Source organism: Elephas maximus, chromosome 18 (assembly GCF_024166365.1).
Source record: "Elephas maximus indicus isolate mEleMax1 chromosome 18, mEleMax1 primary haplotype, whole genome shotgun sequence".
Lineage (NCBI taxonomy): Eukaryota > Metazoa > Chordata > Mammalia > Proboscidea > Elephantidae > Elephas > Elephas maximus.
The window spans coordinates 63,377,248-63,395,434 of NC_064836.1; the positions used below are offsets into that span (position 1 = coordinate 63,377,248).

At 39.2% G+C, this 18,187-nt stretch overlaps 1 protein-coding gene across 1 annotated transcript; it reads right to left on the bottom strand.

The window, feature by feature from the left end:
* Positions 1-537: 537 nt before the first annotated feature.
* Positions 538-10,118, bottom strand: LOC126061605 (dnaJ homolog subfamily C member 2-like). The gene is given in 7 exon segments (XM_049858255.1): positions 538-819; positions 8,292-8,710; positions 8,713-8,829; positions 8,832-8,953; positions 9,121-9,541; positions 9,544-9,871; positions 9,906-10,118. Coding segments are annotated over 7 exon segments (1,902 nt in total).
* Positions 10,119-18,187: the final 8,069 nt, after the last annotated feature.

Consider the following 18,187-nt stretch of genomic DNA (forward strand, 5'->3'; position numbering starts at 1 on the left):
CTGTAGCACTTAAATACTACCCCACCAGAGTTTCCAGTGGTGGAAGCCATTGTATATTGAAGCTGCTGCTATTATAAAAAAGAGGGAAATCCCCCCCACACAATGTATCTGTATAATATTTGTCTTCTCTGAGATAAGCATATGGCTTATTCTAGAGTGCTACTGAATTATTAAGTTTCACTTTGAAAAACGGGAGTGTGAGCTCATGTGTTTTGCCTCCTTACAGTTACCTGACTGGCCAATAGATGGTGCTCTGTTCTTGACTCTGGTGGAGGTTTAATGGTGTAATTATAAAACATGGACTTTTATTGAGTTAAAGGACATTCACCCATGATTGTTTCATTCATTCATTTCACAAGTGATTATTGAGCACCCACTATGTGCTGGGCTTGTATCGGGTTTCTTTCCACCAGGTAAAAGACCACTGTAAAGTAAATAAATGCTTCAATGTATTTTTTTTTTAATTTTAAGAATGAAAATTTGTACAATATTTTCAGTTTTATTATAAAAATGCACACAACAAAGATTGTCACTGAGTCATTTCTTGACTCTACGTGCACGCAGCACTTGCTCTTGGGCAGCTTTCTTTTCTTTTACCATCTCAGCGAGTTCCTTGTATGGTTTCATGCAGTCTTTCTTTGCTCTGCCAAGTACTGCGTCTGCTATTTTCTTCCATCTTTCAGGTGTATTTAATGGATACATTTTCAAACCTTGTTCCAAAAGCTTCTGTCCTTCTGTTGTCCAAGGGGTGAAATCTGTGCCTGGACCTTCGAATTGTTCCGAAGGTGTTGCATTGTCTGCTTGAGGTGCCACTCCACGCTCTTTTTTTTTTTTTTTTTTTCTTTCAATGAACTGGTGACTTTATTACACTCTGTACTTACAATTAGTGGCTTAATCACAGGGCAATCAGGTGAGACAGGCCAATTCATTACCCTCATTCCAGAGACAATCAGAAAAGCCTTCCAGGATATGTTGCCAGATGGTGGTCAGGCTTGAAACTTTGAGTACAGTGCTCCTGGGCTTGTTAGAAGGTGCAGCCAGAAGGATGGTTCTTAGAGAGCCATAGGAGTTTGGAAAGGTGCAGGAGAAATGGCTAGCAAGGATGAAGAGTGTTAGAGAGAGCATTCCCCTAGTGAATGACAGTCCAACTCACTGAAAGGATTTTGCAGTAGTGACAAAATGCAACTAGGTTTCTATTTCTGCTACCTAAAAAAAAAAAAAAAAAAAAAAAAATTTTTTTTTTTTTTTTTCCCCAGCAAGAGGGAGTGGTCTTTGGAGGAAGCAAGATGAATTTCGGTTCCTAATTATGAGGTCTTCTCTCTAGATTTTAAGGACATATAGATAAGTCTTTTTGGAAGCCTACAGGTGTATATGGGTGAAGCCCTACCTCAAGGATGGATGAGCTTCCCAGACCTGTCATTCTAGAATCTCACTAGGCTTCTTGTTTGCCAGCATTTTATGGATTTTTTTTTAAATTAACTTTTATTGAGCTTCAAGTGAACGTTTACAAATCAAGTCAGTCTGTCACATATAAGTTAATATACATCCTACTCCTTACTCCCACTTGCTCTCCCCCTAATGAGTCAGCCCTTCCAGTCTCTCCTTTCGTGAAAACTTTGGCAGCCTCCAACTCTCTCTATCCTCCCATCCCCCCTCCAGACAGGAGATGCCAACACAGTCTCAAGTGTCCACCTGATATAATTAGCTCACTCTTCATCAGCATCTCTCTCCCACCCACTGTCCAGTCCCTTTCATGTCTGATGAATTGTCTTCAGGGATGGTTCCCGTCCTGTGCCAACAGAAGGTTTGGGGACCATGACCGCCGGGATTCCTCTAGTCACATCCAGACCATTAAGTATGGTCTTTTTATGAGAATTTGGGGTCTGCATCCCACTGATCTCCTGCTCCCTCAGGGGTTCTCTATTGTGCTCCCTGTCAGAGCAGTCATCAATCGTGGCCGGGCACCAACTAGTTCTTCTGGTCTCAGGATAATGTAGGTCTCTGGTTCATGTGGCCCTCTCTGTCTCTTGGGCTCTTAGTTGTCGTGTGACCTTGGTGTTCTTCATTCTCCTTTGCTCCAGGTGGGTTGAGACCAATTGATGCATCTTAGATGGCCGCTTGTTAGCTTTTAAGACCTCAGACGCCACATTTCAAAGTGCGATGCAGAATGTTTTCATAATAGAATTATTTTGCCAATTGACTTAGAAGTCCCCTTCAACCATGGTTCCCAAACCCCCGCCCTTGTTCCGCTGACCTTTGAAGTATTCATTTTATCCTGGAAACTTCTTTGCTTTTGGTCCAGTCCAGTCCAGTTGAGCTGACCTTCCATGTATTGAGTGTTGTCCTTCCCTTCACCTAAAGCAGTTCTTTTCAGCTAATTAATCAGTAAAAAAAACCTCCCCTCCCTCCCTCCCCGCCTCGTAACCGCAAAAGTATGTGTTCTTCTCAGTTTATACTATTTCTCAAGATCTTATAATAGTGGTCTTATACAATTTTTGTCCTTTTGCCTCTGACTGATTTCGCTCAGCATAATGCCTTCCAGGTTCCTCCATGTTATGAAATGTTTCACAGATTCGTCACTGTTCTTCATCGATGCATAGTATTGTGTGAATATACCACAATTTATTTACCCATTCATCCGTAGATGGACACCTTGGTTGCTTCCAGCTTTTTGCTATTGTAAACAGAGCTGCCATAAACATGGGTGTGCATATATCTGTTTGTGTGAAGGCTCTTGTTTCTCTAGGGTATATTCCGAGGAGTGGGATTTCTGGGTTGTATGGTAGTTCTATTTCTAACTGTTTAAGATAACGCCGGATAGATTTCCAAAGTGGTTGTACCATTTTACATTCCCACCAGCAGTGTATAAGAGTTCCAATCTCTCCGCAGCCTCTCCAACATTTATTATTTTGTGTTTTTTGGATTAATGCCAGCCTTGTTGGAGTGAGATGGAATCTCATCGTAGTTTTAATCTGCATTTCTCTAATGGCTAATGATCGAGAGCATTTTCTCATGTATCTGTTAGCTGCCTGAATATCTTCTTTAGTGAAGTGCGTGTTCATATCCTTTGCCCACTTCTTGATTGGGTTGTTTGTCTTTTTGTGGTTGAGTTTTGACAGAATCATGTAGATTTTAGAGATCAGACGCTGGTCTGAGATGTCATAGCTGAAAATTCTTTCCCAGTCTGTAGGTGGTCTTTTTCCTCTTTTGGTGAAGTCTTTAGATGAGCATAGGTGTTTGATTTTTAGGAGCTCCCAGTTATCTGGTTTCTCTTCGTCATTTTTGGTAATGTTTTGTATTCTGTTTATGCCTTGTATTAGGGCTCCTAGGGTTGTCCCTATTTTTTCTTCCATGACCTTTATCGTTTTAGTCTTTTTGTTTAGGTCTTTGATCCACTTGGAGTTAGTTTTTGTACATGGTGTGAGGTATGGGTCCTGTTTCATTTTTTTGCAAATGGATATCCAGTTATGCCAGCACCATTTGTTGAAAAGACTATCTTTTCCCCAATTAACTGACACTGGGCCTTTGTCAAATATCACCTGCTCATATGTGGATGGATTTATATCTGGGTTCTCAATTCTGTTCCACTGGTCTATGTGCCTGTTATTGTACCAATACCAGGTTGTGCTGACTACTGTGGCTGTATAATAGGTTCTGAAATCAGGTAGAGTGAGGCCTCCCACTTTCTTCTTCTTCTTCAGTAATGCTTTGCTTATCCGAGGCTTCTTTCCCTTCCATATGAAGTTGGTGATTTGTTTCTCTATCACCTTAAAAAACGACATAGGAATTTGGATCGGAAGTGCATTGTATGTATAGATGGCTTTTGGTAGAATAGACATTTTTACTATGTTAAGTCTTCCTATCCATGAGCAAGGTATGTTTTTCCACTTAAGTAAGTCCTTTTGAATTTCTTGTAGTAGAGCTTTGTAGTTTTCTTTGTATAGGTCTTTTACATCCTTGGTAAGATTTATTCCTAAGTATTTTATCTTCTTGGGGGCTACTGTGAATGGTATTGATTTGGTTATTTCCTCTTCGGTGTTCTTTTTGTTGATGTAGAGGAATCCAAGTGATTTTTGTATGTTTATCTTATAACCTGAGACTCTGCCAAACTCTTCTATTAGTTTCAGTAGTTTTCTGGAGGGTTCCTTAGGGTTTTCTGTGTATAAGATCATGTCATCTGCAAATAGAGATAATTTTACTTCCTCCTTGCCAATCCGGATACCTTTTATTTCTTTGTCTAGCCTAATTGCCCTGGCTAGGACTTCTAGCACAATGCTGAATAAGAGCAGTGATAAAGGGCATCCTTGTCTGGTTCCCGTTCTCAAGGGAAATGCTTTCAGGTTCTCTCCATTTAGAGTGATGTTGGCTGTTGGCTTTGCATAGATGCCCTTTATTATGTTGAGGAATTTTCCTTCAATTCCTATTTTGGTGAGAGTTTTTATCATAAGTGGGTGTTGGGCTTTGTCAAATGCCTTTTCTGCATCAATTGATAAGATCATGTGGTTTTTGTCTTTTGTTTTATTTATGTGGTGGATTCCATTAATGGTTTTTCTGATATTAAACCAGCCTTGCATACCTGGTATAAATCCCACTTGATCGTGGTGAATTATTTTTTTGATATGTTGTTGATTTCTCTTGGCTAGAATTTTGTTGAGGATTTTTGCATCTATGTTCATGAGGGATATAGGTCTGTAATTTTCTTTTTTTGTAATGTCTTTGCCTAGTTTTGGTATCAGGGATATGGTGGCTTCATAGAATGAGTTGGGTAGTATTCTGTCATTTTCTATGCTTTGAAATACCTTCAGTAGTAGTGGTGTTAACTCTTCTCTGAAAGTTTGGTAGAACTCTGCAGTGAAGCCGTCCGGGCCAGGGCTTTTTTTTGTTGGGAGTTTTTTGATTACCGTTTCAATCTCTTTTTTTGTTATGGGTCTATTTAGTTGTTCTACTTCTGAATGTGTTAGTTCAGGTAGGTAGTGTTTTTCCAGGAATTCATCCATTTCTTCTAGGTTTGCAAATTTGTTAGAGTACAATTTCTCATAATAATCTGATATGATTCTTTTAATTTCATTTGGTTCTGTTGTGATGTGGTCCTTCTCGTTTCTTATTCGGGTTATTTGTTTCCTTTCCTGTATTTCTTTAGTCAGTCTAGCCAATGGTTTATCAATTTTGTTAATTTTTTCAAAGAACCAGCTTTTGGCTTTGTTAATTCTTTCAATTGTTTTTCTGTTCTCTAATTCATTTAGTTCAGCTCTAATTTTTATTATTTGTTTTCTTCTGGTGCCTGATGGATTCTTTTGTTGCTCACTTTCTATTTGTTCAAGTTGTCGGGACAGTTCTCTGCTTTTGGCTCTTTCTTCTTTTTGTATGTGTGCATTTATTGATATAAATTGACCTCTGAGCACTGCTTTTGCTGTGTCCCAGAGGTTTTGATAGGGAGTATTTTCATTCTCGTTGCATTCTATGAATTTCCTTATTCCCTCCTTGATGTCTTCTATAACCCAGTCTTTTTTCAGCAGGGTATTGTTCACTTTCCAAGTATTTGATTTCTTTTCCCTAGTTTTTCTGTTATTGATTTCTAGTTTTATTGCCTTGTGGTCTGAGAAGATGCTTTGTAATATTTCAATGTTTTGGATTCTGCAAAGGTTTGTTTTATGACCTAATATGTGGTCTATTCTAGAGAATGTTCCATGTGAGCTAGAAAAAAAAGTATACTTTGCAGCAGTTGGGTGGAGAGTTCTGTATAAGTCAATGAGGTCAAGTTGGTTGATTGTTGTAAGTAGGTCTTCCGTGTCTCTATTGAGCTTCTTACTGGATGTCCTGTCCTTCTCCGAAAGTGGTGTGTTGAAGTCTCCTACTATAATTGTGGAGGTGTCTATCTCACTTTTCAGTTCTGTTAAAATTTGATTTATGTATCTTGCAGCCCTGTCATTGGGTGCATAAATATTTAATATGGTTATGTCTTCCTGATCAATTGTCCCTTTTATCATTATGTAGTGTCCTTCTTTATCCTTTGTGCTGGATTTAAGTCTAAAGTCTATTTTGTCAGAAATTAATATTGCTACTCCTCTTCTTTTTTGCTTATTGTTTGCTTGATATATTTTTTTCCATCCTTTGAGTTTTAGTTTGTTTGTGTCTCTAAGTCTAAGGTGTGTCTCTTGTAGGCAGCATATAGACGGATCGTGTTTCTTTATCCAGTCCGAGACTCTCTGTCTCTTTATTGGTGCATTTAGTCCATTTACATTCAGCGTAATTATAGATAAATAAGTGTTTAGTGTTGTCATTTTGATACCTTTTTACGTGTGTTGTTGACAATTTCATTTTTCCACATACTTTTTTGTGCTGAGACGTTTTTCTTAGTAAATTGTGAGATCCTCATTTTCGTAGTGTTTGACTTTATGTTTGTTGAGTCGTTATGTTTTTCTTGGCTTTTATCTTGAGTTGTGGAGTTGTTATACCTCTTTGTGGTTACCTTATTATTTACCCCTATTTTTCTAAGTAAAAACCTAACTTGTATTGTTCTATATCGCCTTGTATCACTCTCCATATGGCAGTTCTATACCACCTGTATTTAGTCCCTCTTTTTGATTATTGTGATCTTTTACATATTGACTTTAGTGATTCCCTGTTGTGTATTTTTTTTTTTAATTAATCTTAATTTGTTTGTTTTTGTGATTTTCCTATTTGAGTTGATATCAGGACGTTCTGTTTTGTGACCTTGTGTTGTGCTGGTATCTGATATTATTGGTTTTCTGACCAAACAATATCCTTTAGTATTTCTTGTAGCTTTGGTTTGGTTTTTGCAAATTCTCTAAACTTGTGTTTATCTGTAAATATCTTAATTTCACCTTCATATTTCAGAGAGAGTTTTGCTGGATATATGATCCTTGGCTGGCAGTTTTTCTCCTTCAGTGTTCTGTATATGTCGTTCCATTCCCTTCTTGCCTGCATGGTTTCTGCTGAGTAGTCTGAACTTATTCTTATTGATTCTCCCTTGAAGGAAACCTTTCTTTTCTCCCTGGCTGCTTTTAAAATTTTCTCTTTATCTTTGGTTTTGGCAAGTTTGATGATAATATGTCTTGGTGTTTTTCTTTTTGGATCAGTCTTAAATGGGGTTCGATGAGCATCTTGGATAGATATCCTTTCATCTTTCATGATGTCAGGGAAGTTTTCTGTCAGGAGATCTTCAACTATTTTCTCTGGGTTTTCTGTCCTCCCTCCCTGTTCTGGGACTCCAATCACACACAAGTTATCCTTCTTGATAGAGTCCCACATGATTCTTAGGGTTTCTTCATTTTTTTAATTCTTTTATCTGATTTTTTTTCAGCTATGTTGGTGTTAATTCCCTGGTCCTCCAGATGTCCCAGTCTGCATTCTAATTGCTCGAGTCTTCTCCTCTGACTTCCTATTGCATTGTCTAATTCTATAATTTTATTGTTAATCTTTTGGATTGCTACATGCTGTCTCTCTATGGATTCTTGCAACTTATTAATTTTTCCACTATGTTCTTGAATAATCTTTTTGAGTTCTTCAACTGTTTTATCAGTGTGTTCCTTGGCTTTTTCTGCAGTTTGCCTTATTTCGTTTGTGATGTCTTGAAGCATTCTGTAAATTATTTTTTTATATTCTGTATCTGATAATTCCAGGATTGTATCTTCATTTGGGAAAGATTTTGATTCTTTTGTTTGGGGGGTTGTAGAAGCTGTCATGGTCTGCTTCTTTATGTGGTTTGATATAGACTGCTGTCTGTGAGCCATCACTGGGAAACTAGTTTTTCCAGAAAATCCTCTAAAAAAAAATGCAGTCCGATCCCTATCAGAACTGCCTTTGAATTATAACCACCACCTTGTTCCCTGTAAGGATGAAAGTCAGATTTGGATCATATATGCTTGGCTGTAGCTGGTTCTGTGTTTTTAGTCCAATTAGGGGTGGATTTTTGGTCCCTGGGTTTTTTGTGTTTCCTTCTCTCAGGCCGGAAGAGTGGGTTAGGAAAAGACCAAAAGTAAAAAAAAAAAAGGGGCAGGGGGAAGCAAAGCCGCCGCGGAGCGGGAGCCGTTCTCCCTCTGGCTCAGGAAATTCCAATGTTAATGAAGCCGCCTGACCGGGTCGCTGGCTCCAGGTTCCGAAAACAATCGCTGCTTCCCCGTATTTGTTCATTTTCCGTCTCTAAATCTGTGTTTGTTGTTCAGGGTTCGTAGATTGTTATGTATGTGATCGATTCACTTGTTTTTCCAAGTCTTTGTTGCAAGAGGGATCCGAGGTAGCGTCTACCTAGTCCGCCATCTTGGCCCCGCCTCTCCATGCTCTTTTTTAAATTTATCAAAAGCCTTTTTGTTTATGTCATCTTTTTGATGAGGATCAAGTTTTCGGAGACTCTTTGCTTTGCCAGTAACATCTTTGGCAGCTCTCTTGAGTCCAGAAGAAGAATGTATGTTCATGTAATTGGCAATAACTTCCCATCTAGAGCAACCTGTATTACAGCCTGAATTTGTTCCAGCAGGGAAGAGGTTCTCAGCTTTAGTTAGTAATTGCAGATCATCTTCTGACCAATTTTTACTGTCATTTCCACCTTCACCCGTTGATTTCCCAGCATTTTTGGATGCTTGTCGCATATGAGCCTCAGCTTCCTCTTTCTCTTTTCTAATTTGCTCATTTATTTCTTCTATCTGTTTTTCCAGAGCAGCCTTTCCTACTTCTTTTGTAGACGATGTGCTTCATTCAAGCGCTGTAAGCTTGCTAATTCAAGCCGATGACAAAGTTTTTCGACTTTTATCATTTTAACCTGCTCTGCCTCACTGTCAGAAAAGTGATTCCAGGTCTTGCATGAATTCTAAGTTTTTGTCTTTCCCTCTTAATGGCTGTTTTCTGGATATCTTTCTCCTTCTTTGCCAATAATGCTTGTATAACTTCCTCTTCTTTCTCTTTAGCTAACCAAGCAGCTTCTAATTCAGCTTGTCTTTGCTTTTCTTCAGGAAACTCTGGCGGTGTAGTGGTTAATTGCTAGGGCTGCTAACCAAAAGGTCAGCAATTCAAATCCACCAGGCACGCTCCTTGGAAACTCTATGGGGCAGTTCTACTCTGTCCTATAGGGTTGCTATGAGTCAGAATGGACTCGAGGGCAACAGCTTTTTTTTTTTTTTTTTTTGCTTTTCTTTAGCTTCTTGCTCCTTCTGTTTTGCTTCTGCTTTTGCTTTCTTCTCTGCTTCTTTCTTGGCCTTTTTTTCTTCCTTGAATCTTTTTATCCTTGGATCACAGCTATATGGATTATCAGCCAGTGTTCTTATTCTGTTCATTTCTTCTTTTTTTCTTTGTGCCCTTGCTGCTCTATTCTGCTTTTCAACCCATCTTTTTCTCTCATCATGACACTCTGCTTTTTCTTTCTCTTCTTCATCTAAATAAGAAAATTCTCTCCAAGAATCAAAATTACACCAGAAGGAGTAAAATGCATCTACATCTTCAAATGATGAATTCATATCACGAGGTTTGGGAACATTCTTCTTATTTGACCACCTGGAATTTCTGCCAAACACGGGGGAAAATACTTAAAGAAATTGTCTTTTGTTTCACTTTTGAAAGGGACTGAATTATCAAGAGTAGGATCTACACTGTTAAATGCTAGTCTCTTCACTGGATCAGACAACGTTTCATAAGCTTTAGTTACGCGAGTGAAGTAATCATTATCCCCTTCTTTTATTGGTTCTCCAGCTGCTTTCCGTTTGTCTGGGCGACCTTTTAGAACCATTGCTTTTTGAGCTGCTATGATCTGTCTGTGTGTAGCTTGGTATCTTACATGGTCAAGGCCAAGAACTGCATAATGATCCTGGTTCTTCCGGTCTTTGGGATCAAGTGTTTTCAGCACAGGAAACTCTTCCAACTGCAATGCTTCGCCTTCTGATTCCTCTGATAACTCTTTTCTGCAATTCTTCATCTTCTGATTCCTCTGATAACTCTTTCTTATCCTCCATTTCCTGAAAAGAGGCAGAAGCATTTCTGTTTCTCCTCTTAACAAAAGCTTCAAACCATCTTCCCACAGGTTCAGCTTGACGGAGTGTAGCGGCAGAGGTCAGAGCATGGGTGACAGTGGTGCCCCAGCCGTCCGCAGCGCTCGGCAGGAGCAGCATGATGGCGCCTGGGCCAGGTCTGCGGGCGCAGCGGTTCACGGTCCGGGCGGAGGGTGGACCTTCCTGTCCGAGCCTCGTGCTTGGGTTCTACGACGCCCAGGAAGCAGCGCGTGGAGATTCAACGTATTTCTTCATGATAGTATTTCAGTTTATATGCCTGTATAACAAATCCCACTAAAGCTTCATGACCTGTAGCAACAGTGATTTATTATTTCTCCTGATTTTGCTGGTTGGCTGGGTGGTTCCTCTGCTGATTTCATCAAGGCTCTTTCCTCATGCAGTTGCCTTCAGCTGAAGGGTCTGCTGGGCCAGAAGGTCTGAGATGCTGGCTCATTTCACATGTCTGGCAGTTGATACTGGCTGTACTCTGGGCACCTAGGTTTCCCTCCCTTATGGGCTAGACCTGCTTTCTTACATGGTGGTCTCAGAGCAGCATTCCACATCAATGAATCCAGAAGCTGTAATGCCTATTTAGGCCTACCTATTATTATAAGTCATATTATGTCACTTCACCCACCTTATATTGTTAAGAGCAAATCCAAGACCAGCCTAGACCCAGGAGTAGGGAAATAGACTCCATCTTTTGACAGAAAGAATGGCAAATCATATTGCAAAGGGCCACACACCCTCACTGCACCATCAGGGCTCCTGTGATGGGAAGAACTTAGGACCATATTTTTCAATCTACCATAAATAAGTGAGAAATGGACAATAGTGAAAAAGGCATGCCTTGATCCTGTAGTCTCTCTGTAAGAAACTACTAGAGAAGCCTGGGCTTGCAATTTTTAAAGAAGGGAAGTGGTATTGATTTAAGACAAAATGTCTGTTGAGCTAATCAGGCCATTGTTTTGGTAGAGAGTAAAGGGTTTTGTGAGCTTGGGTTATCTATCATATGTGTTTGCATTAATCTCTTCAGTGTTAGTCTTTTTCCTTATTCCTAGACACTTAGTTTTCTTTTAGCACTTGGCTAACCTTGTGAAAGCCTGTTAACTTCTCATCAGTACTTTACCAGAGGGTAGATGAAGGTAATGAAATGAGATGGAATGAAGTAGTTGAATGATGCTGGGAAGGTAGTATGATATAGTTGCAGGGTTTAAGGGAATTACATGTGATCAGATAAATAAACCTATGGCAGTGCTCAGTAACTGCAAAAGTATGTTTTAGAAGTTACTGCTGTTTTTTTGCAAATTAACCTTTTTTTATTAAATCCCTACTATGTGTCAAGCCTTTTATATATTTTACCCTTAAATGCTATAGAAATCCTAAAACTTAAGTGTTTAATTCCTATTTTACAGATAAGCAAACTGAGACCCAAGAAAGATAGGTGAATCTTAAGGAAAATATTTGGCGAAGGACAGAAGCTGGATTTCCAGGTGCATACTCAATACCAATTTTCCCTTTGTTTCTGAGCAATGGAGCCCCAATTTTGCCAGAGATTGCAATGTGGCCACACAAAACTACATTTTATAGGCTCCTTTGCAAGGCTAATAGAAGCTAACTGGGTAATGAAATGTAAATGGAAGCTGTTGCATAAAAATTTGGGGAAGAGCTTTAAAAAGGGTGCTTACTTGGCTGACAGGCACATCTTTGCCATTGGCCCTTTCTGCTACCTGGAACAAGAATATGATGGCTGGAGCTCCTGCAACCATCATGTAAACATGAGCACATCAGGATGGTACAGCAGAGACCTGGAAGAAGCATAGGCCCCCGAAGACCTTGGTATTCATAGTACATCAGGGTTTATGAGAGAGGAAAATAAAACTCTTGTTTAAGTCAGGGTTATCTTTATTTTTTCTTATATATGCATTTGTGTATAATCCTAACTGTTCAAAACTCCAAAACAGAATAAACAACGTCCGCCCCACACACAAAAATTCTCCACTCCACATTGCTATATACCAAAGCTTCATTTAAAAGTAAAATGTATAAAATTAGTCATAAAAGTAATAAAATAACATCACAGGTCCAAGAATGTCCATGCACAACCACCATCCTCTACTTCAGCAGAATTCCGAAGAAGCTTATTTGTCCTGAGATGCCTAACCTCCTTGGTCCTCAGCCCTTGCAAACTTGTATCTCCAAAGCTTGCTTCCTTGTTCAATAACTCCCTGGCTTCAGAAGGAACCTTGTCTTACTTCGGCCTCTGAGAATGAGAGTCCCTTGCCTTTGCTTGAACTTTATGGCGTTAAGACTCTTGCAATTGTGTGGTGTAGTGGTTAAGTGCTATGGCTGCTAACCAAAGGGTCGGCATTTCGAATCCGCTAGCACTCCTTGGAAACTCTATGGGTTGCTATGAGTTGGAATTGACTTGAAGGTGCTGGGTTTGGTTTTTTGGTGGTCTGACCTTTGGAACGCACATCCTAAATCTCTGCATCTTCAATTTTCAGCTGCATAAGAACCATATGGGATGTTTTCAAATTTAAAAAAAAAGCCAGATTTTCACCCCTAACCTAGAGATTATGAATCAATTGTTCTGTGGTGGGGTCCAGGAATTTACATCTTCAACAAATACTTCATGCAGTTATTAGCCATGTGATTCACAGGTTGCCCTATGAGAAACTTTACTAAAACTTTCACCCTAACTACTACCTTGTACTGTGGCATGTGGCCTCAACTTGCAATGTGCAGTAAGGGAAGGCATATTTTGGTGTCTTTTACAGTTGTGAATTGAGTGAAGCTGCATATATAAAGCAAAAATAACTTTGGCTTAAACAAGATAAACCACCCCCCCGCCCACAACAAACAAACAAAAAAAACCATTGCCGTGGAGTCGATTCGGACTCATAGCGACCCTACTGAACAGAGTAGAACTGCCCCTTAGGGTTTCCAAGGAGTAGCTGGTGGATTTGAATGGCCGACATTTTGGTTAGCAGCCAAACTCCTAACTACAGTGCCATCAGGGCTCCGTAAACAAGATAGGGGTCTTATTTTCCTCTTATGTAAGCCTTGATATGCTATGGTACCAAAAATAATTCCTCAAATTCGGTAAGTTAGATCAGGGTAATACGGCTTATTCATTTACTTACTAGAGACATTTTCTTGTGAGTATTAAATTTGTACTAATTGGTATGGCTGGCACAAATTGCACCAGATGGGTAGGTAAGTCTCCTACTTCTGCAGAGTTCCAAATTATCTTTCTTGTCCTTAATTATTAAAGATTAATTTTATTTTGCAGAACATTCACCCAAACCCAGCAGAATTGGTTAAGTGCTATGGCTGCTAACCAAAGGGTCAGCAGTTAAAGATTAATTTTATTTTGCAGAACATTCACAGAGAATGCCAATACCTTTCTCGAAGGACACTGTTGAAAACTCCAAAAGATCAAAATTTTAATAAAAGTTGGAAAATGTTGCCAATATTTTTACAGAGGTCACCAAATAACTGTAATTCTCTCCTACATACTAAAAGCAACAATTAAGAGAAAGTGAAACATAAGCCACACCTGGAAAGAAAGCATGAGCCTGTCAGTTGGCAATGGAGGCCATTGTCTACTTTCATGCAGGATGTGCTCCTGAAATGGGCAATAAAAGGGAATTAGAGAAGTTAAAACAATCAGCTCAGAGCTTTAAGACAGAGCTAGACATTTCACAAAATTCACAATTTTACCTGACCATTCAATTATGTATCACTAGTATTTTATACATGCTCTTTAATTTTATTCTTTTCTTTCAGTCATCTCTAAATCAGTTTTTGTACTGTTACTACTATTTTATCTTTTTCCCAAAACTATTTGAATAAATATGATATCATTGTAATGTCAATATTGCAGTTATACTGTCAAGTTTACCTTTTTAGAGAAGTATCTCCCTGATGCCATGCAGATTTGTTGGTTTCTAGCCCTGATGCATAGTTATGGTCTTGAGATCTCCATTCTCCATCATCCTGAGGGTTCTCTTTGTCTTTCATGTTGTATCCTATTTTCCTAGCTCTCTTCTATTTCTTTTCTTGGTTTAGTCTCTCATTTTGGTGGAGCACAGTCTGTAGCAGCTTCCTGAAAAAGGTTACATGGGAGCTAAAATTTTTGAAGCTTTGCATGTTTGGAACTATCTGTATTATACCATATACTGTCACTCTTAATTGCTACTTTCATTGTGTATATAGAATTGTGTCATGGTTGTATCCATTCACCATACTTATTCAATTTGTACGCTGAGCAAATAATCTGAAAAGCTGGACTATATGAAGAAGAATTCAACATCAGGGTTGGAGGAAGACCCTTAACCTGCGATATACAGATGATATAACCTTGCTCACTGAAGGTGAAGATGACTTGAAGCACTGATGAGGATCAAAGACTATAGCTTTCAGTATGGATCGCACCTCAACATAAAGAAAACAAAAATCCTCACAACTGGACCAATAAGTAACATCATGATAGACAGAGAAATATTGAAGTTGTCAAGGATTTCATTTTACTTGGATCCACAATTAACACCCATGGAAGCAGCAGTCAAAAAATCAGACGATGTATTGCATTGGGCAAATCTGCTGCAAAAGACCTCTTTGAAGTGTTGAAAAGCAACGATGTCACTTTGAAGACTAAGGTGCACCTGACTCAAACCATGGTGTTTTCAATTGCCTCACATGCATGTGGAAGCTGGACAATAATAAGGAAGGCCAAAGAGCTGACGCCTTTGAATTGTGGTGTTGGCGAAGAATATTGAATATACTGTGGAGTGCCAGAAGAACAAACAAATCTGTCTTGGAGGAAGTACGACCAGAAAACTCCTTAGAAACAAGGATTTGCCTTTCTCTCACATACTTTGGATATATTATCAGGAGGGACCAGTCCCTGGAGAAGGACACCATGCTTGGTAAAGTGGAGGGTCAGTGAAAAAGAGAAAGACCCTCAACAAGATGGATTGACACGGTGACTGCAACAACTGGCTCAAGCATAGCAAAGACTGTGAGCATGGCACAGGACTGGGCAGCATTTTGTTCTGTTGTACATAGGGTCATTATGAGTTGGAACCAACTTGACGGCACCTAACAACAGCATAGAATTCTAGTATGGAAATTATGTCCTTTTGTATTCTAATGCTCTACTCTTTTCTAGCTTCCATTGTAGTGTTGAGAAATCCAATACGTTTCTAATTCTTGATCAGTGCATAAAATATGATGTTTTGCTCTTGACGTTTTAGAATCTTTTACTTATCCCCAGTGATGTGTAATATTATGTGATATTTCTTGGTGTGGTCTATTTTATCTACGAAGTCAGGCCTTTGGTGAATCCTTTTTTCTCTGGACCCATATTCTTCAGTTCTGTGAATTTGTATTGAATTATTTCTTTGTTTTTCCCCTCTGTTTTCTTTGTGGAACTCCTATTACTTGGATGTTAGACTCTGTGAATGGACTTTTAATTTTCTTATGTTTATGTCCTATTTTCCATCAGCTCGCTCTTTTGCTAAACTTTCTGCCAAGTTTTCTCAATTTTATCTTCCAAATCTTATAAAAACCCAGTGCTGTAGAGTCCATTATTTAATAACTGTCATATTTTTATTTTCCAAGGGCTGTTTTTTGTTCTCTAAGTGGTCTTTTTTCTTTTTCTTCCCAAAGTTATGGCACAGGCAGTCAGTTCTTAACTGTAGATTTATATTCCTTATCTTAAAACTGAGTTTTGGTAGAAAGTAGCCACTTCGTCAGGGGCAACATTTCCAAGCTACTTTTGCATTTTGCTAGTGAAAAGCAAACAGAAGTAGCATATGTTGCTCCAGGACAAAAGGTTAAGAACTAGGCATACCTCCTTTACCATTTATTTTGTCATTTGTGAGATAAGTGGATAGAATTCTAAGGGCCAAGGCATGGAGGATTCATAAAATGGATGGACTCTGGGACCTTGAATAGCTAATATCCTACCTCTAATATAGAGTCAGTAAGAGTTGGAACGACAGCACTGGGTTTTTAAGAGTTGGAATCGACTCCATGGCACACAACTACAACAACTGGACTTTATATAAAACCAGTTGCCATCGAGTCGATTCCAACTCATGGTCACCCCCTGTGTCTTAGAGTAGAACTGTGCTCCACAGAGTTTCGAATGGCTGATTCTTTGGAAGTAGATTACCAGGTCTTCCTTCCTAGTGAATTATGGGTGGACTCGAACTTCCAAGCTTTCAGTTAGTAGCCTAGAGTGTAAACCATTTGCATGACCCCGGGATTCTTGGACTTTATATAGGTGAGAAATAAATATCTATGGTGGTAAGCCATTGAGATGCCAGAATGTTTATTACACTTGGCAGCATTACCTTGGCTAATGCAAGTATCATTCTTTTTTGTTTGTTTGTTTCATTGATGCAATATCTTCTTTTATATCTTTGAGACTATTGTTATTTTTTTTTACCTTTTTTTCTTCTAGTACAGTCTTGTTTTCCTTCACGTTGTTGAGTGTTTAGTCTGACCTCCGACTATGATTTAGAAGCTTGCCTGAAATATCTTTGCTGGCCATTCATTACATTTGATGGGCCAAACATATCCTGTTTGTAAGATTTGTGCATATATGGGTATGTGCAGGCTATGGGTTTTGGAGAAGAGCAATTTGGCTAGCATGTTTCCTTGGAAAATCCTTTATGAAAGTACTTTAAGGCTTTTCTCTTGGGCTTGTTAGATTGCCCAGAAAAGGAAGGTTCGATCTCCTGCCTGGAGGTATACTCCTCATAGGCAGTATTCTGGGAACAGGTTGGGTAAGAATGCTGGAGCCCTCAACATTCAGCATAGGAACTTTCACTTAATTTCCTTATAATACTTCTGCTTTCAGCTGTGCCCGGTATCCTCCCCCCGTACAGAAATCCTCAGTTTTGCTCTCTTTGCAGAATAAACTTGGAGTCTTCTGCTGCAATGACAAAGGAGAGACTGTCCATTTGCACAAAGTTAATGGGGAGCCAGAAGGCCTAATTGTTTCTTTAAAATGATTTTCAGAAACCCTCCTGTTTTTATAATCACTTTTACCCCCCAACTCTTCCAGAAGTACCTGGTCCACTAATTTTGAGTCTTTAGGAGATTCTGTGGTACGGATCAGGTTGTTTCTTGTTTTTTTTCTACTGCTGGCTTAGAATCCAGCTTCCTCAGATTTGGCAAGTAATTTACCACTCACACAGTAGCTTTCTAGCTTCTGAATTGTGTTGCTGTTGTCTCCCTTCCAATATTCTTGGTCCATGGGAATTTATGACTTTATAAAAAAACAAAACTAAACAGCTTATTGGGGTTTTAGAAGATAGCAGAGGACTATAAGTGCGTTCAACCTACCATCCTTATCTGCAATTTTTTTAAATATCTAAATTAAAACCAACTCAAATTTATAATTTTTAGAAGAGCACGAAGTCCAGTATCTTTTTTCTTTTGTTTTCTTCTCTCTTCTGAATTATTCAAAAACTCTGCAGTTTACTCAGGCTAAGGAACAGATCTTGGCTACAATTGCCTCACCAAGAGAGAACTGGAGAATTGAACTGATTCACTATAGAGACTCATTTTTTTCTACTGCCACTGTTTCTGGCAGAGTCCACTGTTACATTGATGCCTTTGCTGGTCCAGATCCTTGCACACGCTATTTGATGGAGGTTAATCTCACTCTGTCAGCCAAGAGTAGTCCATATTTTCTTTTAGAGTTACATCCCTTTAGCTCAAATTTACACCCTTAACTATTGATCCCAGAGAGTGGCTCATATTGGCTATAATGAGCATCCAATTTCACCTACATATTGTGCAGAACTGAGCCTCATGGTAATCTCTGGGTTACCAATTCAGATTCCTTGGTCCCTAATGATAACTGCTTCGTAGAGGACTCTAGAGTCTTTTCCTGACAAAAACCATCCTGTTGTTGTTAGGTGCTGTTGAGTTGGTTCCGACTCAGAGCGCCCCTGTGCACAACACAGCGAAACACTTCTCAGTCCTGTACCATCCTTACAATCGTTGCTATGCTTGAGCTCATTGTTGCAGCCACTGTGTCAATCCACCTCATTGAGGGTCTTCCTCTTTTCCGCTGACCCTGTACTTTGCCAAGCATGATGTCCTTCTCCAGGGACTAATCCCTCCGGCAACAATGTCCAAAGTATGTAAGACACAGTCTCCCCATC